This window comes from Ranitomeya variabilis, chromosome 2 (genome assembly GCF_051348905.1).
Source record: "Ranitomeya variabilis isolate aRanVar5 chromosome 2, aRanVar5.hap1, whole genome shotgun sequence".
In the NCBI taxonomy this organism is placed as follows: Eukaryota; Metazoa; Chordata; class Amphibia; order Anura; family Dendrobatidae; genus Ranitomeya; species Ranitomeya variabilis.
The window spans coordinates 621798248-621810331 of record NC_135233.1 but is presented as its reverse complement, the minus strand read 5'-3'; the positions used below and the strand labels follow the sequence as shown (position 1 = coordinate 621810331).

The 12084-nt window shown below is 49.0% G+C and overlaps 1 protein-coding gene across 2 annotated transcripts in view; it reads left to right on the top strand.

Annotated features, from left to right (window-relative positions):
• Positions 1-9162, top strand: part of CRISPLD2 (cysteine rich secretory protein LCCL domain containing 2) — a 49004-nt gene extending 39842 nt beyond the window's left edge. For both annotated transcript variants that reach the window (XM_077288874.1, XM_077288876.1), the window contains exons 14-15: positions 6408-6541; positions 7956-9162. In XM_077288874.1, coding sequence (XP_077144989.1) covers positions 6408-6541; positions 7956-8010 — 189 coding nt within the window. In that variant the 3' untranslated portion in view covers positions 8011-9162. The remainder of the gene's footprint in view (positions 1-6407; positions 6542-7955) is intronic.
• The last annotated feature ends 2922 nt before the right edge of the window (positions 9163-12084 follow it).

Sequence of the window (12084 nt, the reverse complement as noted above, 5' to 3'; positions counted from 1 at the left end):
CTACTGCGAACTTAGAGAAATGAACGGTCATCACCAAACAGTATTGCAGCCCCCGGGCCGAGTGTCCCACGAGGAGATAGTCGATCATCAAGACTTCTAGCGGTTCCTTAGTTTGTATGGTTTGGATGGGTGCCCTCTGTTCGGTACTCTTAATCAGGTCACATACTCGACATTGCCGGCAAACCTCTTCCACCACAAACTCCAACCAGGGGCAATACACATACCGCTGTAACCATTGGTAGGTCTTTGTGGGGCCGAAGTGTGCTCCAAATTCGTGGGCTTCTTTAGCTACTTCTTGAGCCATTCTTCCTGGGATGACCACTTGCCACCTTACTTCCATATCTTTTGGCTGTTGCCTCTTACGATATAGCACTGACTCTCGCACTTCCAGTCTATCCCACTGGTGTAACACACTCCTCATTTCAGAGTCCAGATCATCTCTCTTTTGTTTGCCAGGCTTCCCCTTTTGAGTTACCCACCATTTCATCTGTCTCAGCCCTTCGTCTTCATCCTGAACGTGTCCCCATTCCTCATTGGTTCTCCCCAGGGACTGGGGTAATGTGCGGGCTTCCCTTCTTGACTGGGCCGCAACCATTGGGGGCTTAAACTTATGAAAGTCTGGGCTTTCTTCCTCTTCGAGTTGCTCATCAAGATCTCCCACTGGAGTCTCCACAGTCACTCTTGACAGCCCATCAGCATTTGCGTTTTCAGTAGCAGAGCGATAACGGATGGTAAAGTCGAACTTGGCTAGGCGAGCCACCCACCATTGTTCCAAGGCCCCCAATTTAGCATTCTCAAGATGGGCCAGGGGATTATTGTCTGTTCGAACTTGAACCTTGGTACCTGTCAGGAAGCCTGAAAACTTTTCTGTCATGGCCCACACCAGGGCCATGAGCTCTAACCGGAAGGAGCTGTAATTGTGAGGGTTTCTTTCGCTGTCTCGCAGGGACCTGCTAGCATACCCGATGACTCTCTCATGTCCATCCTGTATCTGAGAAAGTACTGCACCGAGTCCATGAAGGCTACCATCTGTGTACAACAGGAATGGTTGATCGAAGTCTGCGTAGGCCAAAATCGGGGCTGAGGTAAGGGCATTCTTTATAGCCTGGATGGCCTCGTCTTGTCCCTGTGCCCAGGGGATGCGCTGGGTCTTCGGCACTCCAGTGGTCCCCCTCAACAATTCATTAAGAGGACCCGCCACCTTCGCGAAGTCTTTAACAAACCGGCGGTAGTACCCAGCGAGTCCCAGGAAGGCCTAGAGTTCTCTCACTGTTTGAGGGACTGGCCACTTCTGGATAGCAGACACTTTTTCTGGCGAGGGTAGAACTCCATCCTGTGACACTATGTGGCCCAGGTACTCGATCTCTCTCTTGAAGAGGTGGCACTTCTTTGGCTTCACCTTCAGGTTATGAGCCCGCAGTCTTCCAAGTACCTGTCCAAGCCGGGCAAGGTGTTCTTCGAATGAGGCCGAAAACACAATGATGTCATCCAGATAGATCAAGGTAGCCTCAAAATTTAAGTCTCCCAAACACTTTTCCATCAGCCGTTGAAATGTGCCTGGAGCATTGGAGAGCCCGAAGGGCATCCGGTTAAACTCAAACAGCCCCATAGGGAGGATGAAGGCGGTTTTCTCTTTGTCTTTCTCTGCCACGGCCACTTGCCAGTATCCGCTTGGTAGGTCCAGGGTGGAGAAGTACTTGGCTTTCCCCAACGCTGTCAAGGATTCCTCAATGCGGGGCAACGGATATGAGTCTCGAACAGTGCAGGCATTGAGTTTCCTGTAATCTACACAGAACCGGATGGTCCCATCCTTTTTCTTGACGAGCACCACCGGGGCTGCCCAAGGGCTCTGAGTACTCTGCACCACTCCTGAATCCAGCATCTGCCTCAGTAATGTTTTCACCTCTTGATACATCTTGGGCGGGATCTGCCGGTATCGTTCTCGAATTGGACAAGCTTCCCCAGTCGGTATCTCATGCGTGATGGCTTCAGTACAGCCGAAACCTTCGGCGTGGCGGGCGAATGCGGCCTGATTTTCCTACAGCGTAGTTTCTATTGCTTTCACACGCTCGGGGCCCAGAGCCTTCACATCCACTTCCATTTGATCAAGGATGACCCGTCCACTCCACTCTGGGGATGGCGTCTCTTCGTCCCCTGCAGCCACTGCTAGGGTCCACCCTGCACCTTCTTTCGGTGATAAAGACATCTCCTTCTGACTCACCACTTCACCCTTATGTAGGTACACCAGGGCCAGATCTGTCCCTCGTGGCAAGGTGACCTCCCAGGGGCCCACATTCAAAGCTCTTATGGGGACATGTCCTCGCTGGACCACAGCTATCGTACAAGCTATCATGACTTCTTGGTCCACTCCTCCGCCTACCACAGGCTGAACAACCACTTCCAACCCGTCAAGGTTGCGGTGAGTCCCCACTGGAAGGTATACTATAGTTTCTCGCTCGGGAGGTAGGATTACAGGTTCTTTGCCAGGGGCCCTGATGGCCCCTACCGTCTGATAAGATGGCACACTCTTCTGCATCCCACAGACGCGGATCAGTCGTTGAAGGGCTTCTTGAGTAGGCTTATGTGTAGTAGCCTTCTTCCAATATCCAGGTCCCCGTTTGGTAAACATAATCTGATCGAGTTCACGTAGGATATTAATTCCCAGTACTACAGGCACATCTTCCTTGATAGGCTCAGGGACTAGCAGGATCCTTTTTCTTCCATCTTAGTGCCCACAGATTCGAATATTCATCCACATGACCCCTGTGACCGGGATCGGTTGTTGGTTGGCAGCAAACAACCAGATCAATGTCTCTCTTTCTGGCTTGGCCAGGTCCTGGAAATGCTGCTTGAATTATGCTTCTGGCATCATTGTCACTTGTGACCCGGTATCTATCAGGCAATCCACTAGAACTCCTTCAAATTCAGCACGTAGGATGGGGCTCCCAGCAATCAAGTGTTTGTTAAGATATGGAGCGGCCTCTCTTCTCGCCTCCCCCGCAGAGTGCCGCACTACTGCGGGGGTTGGTAGTTTAACGGCGGCTTCCGCTGGCCTTGAGTATAGTTCCGACAGTCTCTGGCAAGGTGCCTCCGTCCTCCACATTCCCAGCATTGTATGCCTCCTCCTCGCCGGGGGGGTACCTCGAGCCTGTCCTCGTGCCTCCGATGCCTGATGGGAGGGGGCTTGCTCCCACTGATCCCTTATCGGTCGGGCTGAAGAATGGTTGCATGAGTACGGTGGGTCAGACTGTTGTAGTTCTCCCACTCTTCGCTCCATCTGGGTCAGTTTCTCTTGCACATTGACAAGGGACCGCTGCAAGTCCTGCACCACCTGGACCAGCACCTCCTGATGGTTTGAGTCCCCTCTGGTATTGGCGCCCTGGACACGCATCACCCCAGACGCATAGCTCTCTTCTTTACTTCGGGCCACTTTTTCCGCCAGGATTTGACGAAACGTAAGAGCCGAATCTGCCCGAACCCGTTCTGACAGTGCTCGCCTCAAGGATGTGCTGTGCAGTCCCAGAATGAATTGCTCCCGGAGTATCCGGTCTTTAGAGCCCATGCCGCCAAATCCATCCGCCTCCTTTCTCTGCACCTCTGCTAACACTTCTTGCAGTGCAGTTGCATACTGATAAATTCCTTCTTCTTCCCGCTGCAGCCTAGAGAAAAATTTGGCGCGAAGGTGTCCGGCGCTAGCAGTCTCACCGTAGATCTCTTCCAGGAACTTCACTAGCTCCTTCAGGGTACTGCGGGTGAGTTCTGGTTGTAGGCAGATGTTTCTACGCGCTTCTCCCTCCAGGGCAGTTAACGCAACTTCGAGGTCTGGGCTGATGTTATAAATCTTCAGGGTGCCTTGCAGCCGGGACACCCAGTCGGACAGTGGCATATTCTTGCCGTCAAACTTTGGTAGCACACTAAATATGGTGCCCATAGGGAGTGTCCTTGCAGGGTTTCCACCAATGCCCACAGCATCTCCATTAACATTAGCATTCCCGCCATTGCTGTCTGCTGCCTCCATCTTAGTGACAGTACCCTGCTCGCAGCGCCACTTGAAGCGATGGCCGGGGGACCACCACGGTGCAGGAAGACTACTGTACACAAGATGAGGTGCAAACAACAAAGGGTTGATTTATTGGAAGGCAAGGGATGAAGTGAATGAGGAAGATGCAAACAGGGGTATACAATGACAAAAGACAATTTACAAGAGTTATAAACATTATCTTTTCCGTAAAATAGCACGGTGCTCCAACTATTACAGACTCAAAATATGTCTAACCAGCAAATGTAAACAATAAACAGGTGATGATGCTAATCTATGTATAACCTCCCTGGCCTTTACTAAGCAGGCCACACGGCTCCCGTGTACTGACTATTGAAGCCTACACTAGGCCCTAACAGGTGCACCAAACAGGAACAGACTCACGGTGATGTTGGAGAATCAGCTCCAGTCCCAGGGGGGCCCCCAACAGTCTAATATGGTGGTGCGCACGGCTTTCTGTCAGCTCTGTGAAGCGTGGTCTCCTTGCTTCTGGATCCTAGGGATGCTCCTGGAAACTGTAAATCCCTTCCTCTGTATCTTCATGGCTCTCTTGCAGCTATATCAGGACACAGTTCTTCTCTCTTTCAGCTATCAGCACAAAAAGTCCTCTCTGCAGCAGCCTCAGCTCACACACGCTGCTCCAGCTCCACACCTGCACACAGCCAGACTAGTTCATCACACCGACTATTGCAGGGGAGAAGCAGAACATTCCATCACACCAGACAAGGAGGTGCAGACTCTTAAAGTGACAGCGTGTTCCTTACTGTCCATAACAGCACCACCCTCTTACATGGACACTGCTGTATATCAGGACCAGAGCGGCCGGGCCCCGTCCTGTGTGTGGACACTGCTGTATATCAGGACCAGAACGGCCGGGCCCCGTCCTGTGTGTGGACACTGCTGTATATCAGGCCCAGAGCAGCCGGGTCCCGTCCTGTGTGTACACTGCTGTATATCAGGGCCAGAGCGGCCGGGCCCCGTCCTGTGTATGGACACTGCTGTATATCAGGACCAAAGCGGCCGGGCCCCGTCCTGTGTGTGGACGCTGCTGTATATCAGGACCAGAGCGGCCGGGCCCCGTCCTGTGTGTGGACACTGCTGTATATCAGGACCAGAGTGGCCGGGACCCATCCTGTGTGAGTGGACAGTGCTGTATATCAGGACCAGAGCGGCCGGGCCCCATCCTGTGTGTGGACAGTGCTGTATATCAGGACCAGAGCGTCCGGGCCCCATCCTGTGTGTGTACACTGCTGTATATCAGGACCAGAGCTGCCGGGCCCCGTCCTGTGTGTGGACATTGCTGTATATCAGGGCCAGAGCAGCCGGGCCCCGTCCTGTGTGTGTGGACACTGCTGTATATCAGGACCAGAGCAGCCGGGCCCCGTCCTGTGTGTGGACACTGCTGTATATCAGGACCAGAACGGCCGGGCCCCGTCCTGTGTGTGGTGGACACTGCTGTATATCAGGGCCAGAGTGGCCGGGCCCCGTCCTGTATGTGTGGACAATGCTGTATATCAGGACCAGAGCGGCCGGGCCCCGTCCTGTGTGTGGAAACTGCTGTATATCAGGATCAGAGCGGCCGGGCCCTGTCCCTGTCCTGTGTGTGGACACTGCTGTATATCAGGACCAGAGCGGCCAGGCCCCGTCCTGTGTGTGTGGACACTGCTGTATATCAGGACCAGAGCAGCCGGGCCCCGTCCTGTGTGTGGACACTGCTGTATATCAGGACCAGAGCAGCCGGGCCCCGTCCTGTGTGTGGACACTGCTGTATATCAGGGCCAGAGCGGCCGGGCCCCGTCCTGTATGTGGACACTGCTGTATATCAGGACCAGCGTAGAGGGTCCCACAACCCCGTTCACCTCCTACAAGCATCACTGAGGTTTTCTTCCCAGCTCTGGATATAGCGGCCGGAGGCTCCCGGGACAGATGCCAGCGCTGACTGTGCCCATGTACGAGCACAGAGTCTGTGCCAGGAGAACTCTAAGATGCTGAAAACAATCACCCGCTAATATACACCAGCACTAGACTAATGGGCGGGGCTGACAACCTCTCTCACATGTGTACAGGCAGGTTGTCAGCAATTAATAAATAAGGCACTGGTGCTGCTGTAGTATAAGGGGTGTGGTCTCATATCAGTGATGTCATCACTGGGGGCGGAGTATTATAGATCAGTGATGTCATCACTAGGGGCAGAGTGTCCTATATCAGTGATGTCATCACTGGGGGCGGGGTGTAATTATATTATATCAGTGATGTCATCACTAGGGGTGGAGTGTCCTCTGATATCAGTGATGTCATCACTAGAGGCGGGGTTATGGTCACATGTTCCTGTGTTGGTTGTCACTGGTTTAACCATCCTCTCTTGCAGACGTCCAGCATCTGTCGGACAGCTGTGCACGCCGGGGTCATTAAGGACGAGTCTGGGGGATACGTGGATGTGATGCCCGTGGATAGGAAAAATCATTACATTGGCTCCAACAAAAATGGGATCCACTCGGAAAGGTAATAACATTGTGGAGCTCGTGACCCAGGGGCTTAAAGGGAATGTCCAGGGTCATGTATACCTGTGCCCTCTGGCTGCGGCCTCCTCGGATTGTCAGCCCGTGCCCCCTCGTTACTGTCCCCTGTGGTCTCCTCTCACCTGAGGATCTTACTCATTCCCCCCAGGCAGCTGAGGGGTTAATTTCCCCATCTGACGCGGTGCTGACCTCCTGCTGCCATCATCGATCACTGCGCGGCACCGAGCCCCAGATCCAGACAGAATTCAGCACAGGATTAACATTGTGTCATTGGAGCTGGGGGTCCGGTTATATGGAAGAGGGGTCAGCATGTCTGCAGATAGAGCAGCACTGATATACTGTATTGTGTGATCAGTGGCCCCTGTACAGCGGGAGCCGAGGGCCCAACTGTTACTCCGGGGTTGTCGGGCAGACAGTGGCTACTCCGGGGTTGTCGGGCAGGCAGCGGTTACTCCAGGGTTGTCGGGCAGACCGGCTACTCCAGGGTTGTCGGGCAGGCAGCGGTTACTCCAGGGTTGTCGGGCAGACATCGGCTACTCCAGGGTTGTCGGGCGGGCAGCGGATACTCCAGGGTTGTCGGGCAGGCAGCGGATATTCCAGGGTTGTCAGACAGGCATCGGCTACCCCAGGGTTGTCGGGCAGACAGTGGCTACTCCAGGGTTGTCGGGCACGCAGTGGCTACTCCAGGGTTGTTGGGCAGGCAGCGGCTACTCCAGGGTTGTCGGGCAGGCAGCGGCTACTCCAGGGTTGTCGGGCAGGCAGCGGCTACTCCAGGGTTGTCGGGCAGGCAGCGGCTACTCCAGGGTTGTCGGGCAGGCAGCGGCTACTCCAGGGTTGTGGGGCAGGCAGCGGCTACTCCAGGGTTGTGGGGCAGGCAGCGGCTACTCCAGGGTTGTGGGGCAGGCAGCGGCTACTCCAGGGTTGTGGGGCAGGCAGCGGCTACTCCAGGGTTGTGGGGCAGGCAGCGGCTACTCCAGGGTTGTGGGGCAGGCAGCGGCTACTCCAGGGTTGTCGGGCAGGCAGCGGCTACTCCATGGTTGTCGGGCAGGCAGCGGCTACTCCAGGGTTGTGGGGCAGGCAGCGGCTACTCCAGGGTTGTGGGGCAGGCAGCGGCTACTCCAGGGTTGTCGGGCAGGCAGCGGCTACTCCAGGGTTGTCGGGCAGGCAGCGGCTACTTCAGGGTTGTCGGGCAGGCAGTGGTTACTCCAGGGTGCCGGGCAGGCAGCGGCTACATCAGGGTTGTGAGGCAGCGGCTACTCCAGGGTTGTCGGGCAGGCAGCGGCTACACCAGGGTTGTCGGGCAGGCAGCGGCTACTCCAGGGTTGTCAGGCAGCTTTTCTGGACGGATAAGATGCTGAATCCCCCGATTGTTCTGACTCCGATTGTTTTGTGTTCAGTATTAGGAACCGTAAAGAAGGTAAAGCGTTCCGTGTGTTTCCCGTGAAGCAATAATAAGAAAAGCCGATCTGGTGGGACTCTCCCGAAGATTGAGGAGGCTGAGCGTCCCCCCAACTTGTCTGCTTTTTGGAATCGGGTCCCCCCTATCTGCCACCACCTGAATGTCATCACCTCACTCTATTCTGAGGAATTGTATGGTGACTGCCTCCGGAGCTGAACTCATCTGAGCTGGGGGAAAAGCTATCAGTCCAGGACTATACAAATAATTGTGACCAGCAGAAGCCCCCATAACTCAGCGGTGTGTGGGGTCACTAATAAGCCTACCCGAATCCTGCTGGAGAACTTCTGCTAACATTTGGGTTCCGCGGGGGTGAGGCCTGTGGAGGTGGGCGGCTCACACCACAATACCCCTCCCCCACGGTCTTGTACATAGTAACCTTTTGTATTGTCTCATGATCTTTGTTTTTTATACAGCAGTGCTGGCGCCTGTTATTTTATATGAGGGATACTCGCCCTCTTTGTATATATAATATATATATATGTATTCGTGTGTGTGCTGTGGACATCGTTAGGACCTCCCTCCTGCACATCATCAGCTCTGGGATGAGGGGCCACGCAGGGTTAGGACTCCACACCTCAGATCCTGCTCCTTCCCCTTTAATTACTGGCAATTATCAGGTGGCAGCTCCTGACTACAACCATTGATTGTACATAGGAATGGCGCTGCTCCGCACAAGCCGCATCCTCTGGGGGGCAGTAAGAAATTACCCTCGTCCGCCCACCCCATGGATAATAAATATTTATCCCCAGAGCTGAAATCGCACAACGTATGTTCCTGTATCATGTATCCGGAAACTGCATAGTGTCTCCTCCAAACAACTGTAATAATAATACTAATATATATGGATAAAACTCCATACACCTCCATAAACAGGACAGTCACCCCAGCAGCAGAATAGTGAACGCAGCTCTGGAGTATAATGCTGTATGTACACAGCTGCTCTGCTGTTTATGGAGTCAAAAACTTGGAAATGTCTAGGGAAGACTAAATATTTAAATCGGGGATTATTGTGACCAGTAATAAAATGTTGAGGATTCCTTGGGGGTGCCTTTCTGATGAGTTTTGTACCTGGTGCTAAATTTACACCATACGTGGGAGAACAGGAAGCTTTATATTCAACTTTGTAATAAACGTGTTGATGAAAATGAATTGTGATATATTTCTATTGGCTTGCTGAGTATCTGCATAAAATCTGACACCCCAAACATTCCTAAAGTATCTATTATTAATAACTACTATAATACTGCCCCTATGTACAAGAATATAACTACTATAATACTGCCTCCTACGTACAAGAATATAACTACTATAATACTGATCCTATGTACAATAATATAACTACTATAATACTGCTCCTATGTACAAGAATATAACTACTATAATACTGCTCCTATGTGCAAGAATATAACTACTATAATACTGCTCCTATGTACAAGAATATAACTACTATAATACTGCTTACTACGTACAAGAATATAACTACTATAATACTGCTCCTATGTACAAGAATATAACTACTATAACACTGCCACTATATACAAGAATATAACTACTATAATACTGCTCCTATGTACAAGAATATAACTACTATAACACTGCCACTGTATACAAAAATATAACTACTATAATACTGCTCCTATGTACAAGAATATAACTACTATAATACTGCTCCTATGTACAAGAATATAACTACTATAATACTGCTCCTATGTACAAGAATATAACTACTATAACACTGCCACTATATACAAGAATATAACTACTATAATACTGCCCCTATGTACAAGAATATAACTACTATAATACTGATCCTATGTACAAGAATATAACTACTATAATACTGCTCCTATGTAAAAGAATATAACTACTATAATACTGCCCCCTATGTACAAGAATATAACTACTATAATCCTGCTCACTATGTACAATAATATAACTACTATAATAATGCCCCTATGTACAAGAATATAACTACTATAATACTGATCCTATGTGCAAGAATATAACTACTACTAGACTGTGGCCCGATTCTAACGCATCGGGTATTCTAGAATATGCATGTCCCCGTAGTATATGGACAATGATGATTCCAGAATTTGCGGCAGACTGTGCCGTCGCTGATTGGTCGAGGCAACCTTTATGACATCATCGTCGCCATGGCAACCATTATGACATCTACGTCGATACTGTGCCCGTCGCTGATTGGTCAAGGCGAATTCGCGGCAGACTGTGCCCGTCGCTGATTGGTCGAGGCAACCTTTATGACATCGTCGCCATGCTGTGCCCGTCGCCTGGCGGCCTCGACCAATCAGAGACACGGGATTTCCAGGACAGACAGACAGACAGACAGAAAAACCCTTAGACAATTATATATATAGATAATACTGCTCCTATGTACAAGAATATAACTACTATAATAATGCTCCTATGTACAAGAATATAACTACTATAATACTGCCCTGTGTACAAGAATATAACTACTATAATACTGCTCCTATGTACAAGAATATAACTACTATAATACTCCCCCTATGTACAAGAATATAACTACTATAATACTCCCCCTATGTACAAGAATATAACTACTATAACACTGCCACTATATACAAGAATATAACTACTATAATACTGCTCCTATGTACAAGAATATAACTACTATAACACTGCCACTGTATACAAAAATATAACTACTATAATACTGCTCCTATGTACAAGAATATAACTACTATAATACTGCTCCTATGTACAAGAATATAACTACTATAATACTGCTCCTATGTACAAGAATATAACTACTATAACACTGCCACTGTATACAAGAATATAACTACTATAATACTGCCCACTATATACAAGAATATAACTACTATAATAATGCTCCTATGTACAAGAATATAACTACTATAACACTGCCACTGTATACAAAAAATATAACTACTATAATACTGCTCCTATGTACAAGAATATAACTACTATAATACTGCTCATATGTACAAGAATATAACTACTATAACACTGCCACTATATACAAGAATATAACTACTATAATACTGCCCCTATGTACAAGAATATAACTACTATAATACTGATCCTATGTACAAGAATATAACTACTATAATACTGCCCCCTATGTACAAGAATATAACTACTATAATACTGCTCCTATGTAAAAGAATATAACTACTATAATACTGCCCCCTATGTACAAGAATATAACTACTATAATCCTGCTCACTATGTACAATAATATAACTACTATAATAATGCCCCTATGTACAAGAATATAACTACTATTTTACTGATCCTATGTGCAAGAATATAACTACTACTAGACTGTGGCCCGATTCTAACGCATCGGGTATTCTAGAATATGCATGTCCCCATAGTATATGGACAATGATGATTCCAGAATTTGCGGCAGACTGTGCCGTCGCTGATTGGTCGAGGCAACCTTTATGACATCATCGTTGCCATGGCAAACATTATGACATCTACGTCGATACTGTGCCCGTCGCTGATTGGTCGAGGCGAATTCGCGGCAGACTGTGCCCGTCGCTGATTGGTCGACGCAACTTTTATGACATCGTCGTCATGCTGTGCCCGTCGCTGATCGACCATTCAGAGACGCGGGATTTCCAGGACAGACAGACAGACAGACAGAAAAACCCTTAGACAATTATATATATAGATAATACTGCTCCTATGTACAAGAATATAACTACTATAATAATGTTCCTATGTACAAGAATATAACTACTATAATACTGCCCTGTGTACAAGAATATAACTACTATAATACTGTCCCCTATGTGCAAGAATATAACTACTATAATAATGCCCCACGTACAAGAATAGAACTACTATAATACTGCTCCTATGTACAAGAATATAACTACTATAATACTGCCCCTATGTGCAAGAATATAACTACTATAATACTGCTCCTATGTACAAGAATATAACTACTATAATACTGCTCCTATGTACAAAATATAACTACTATAATACTGCCTCCTATGTACAAGAATATAACTACTATAATACTGCTTACTATGTACAAGAATATA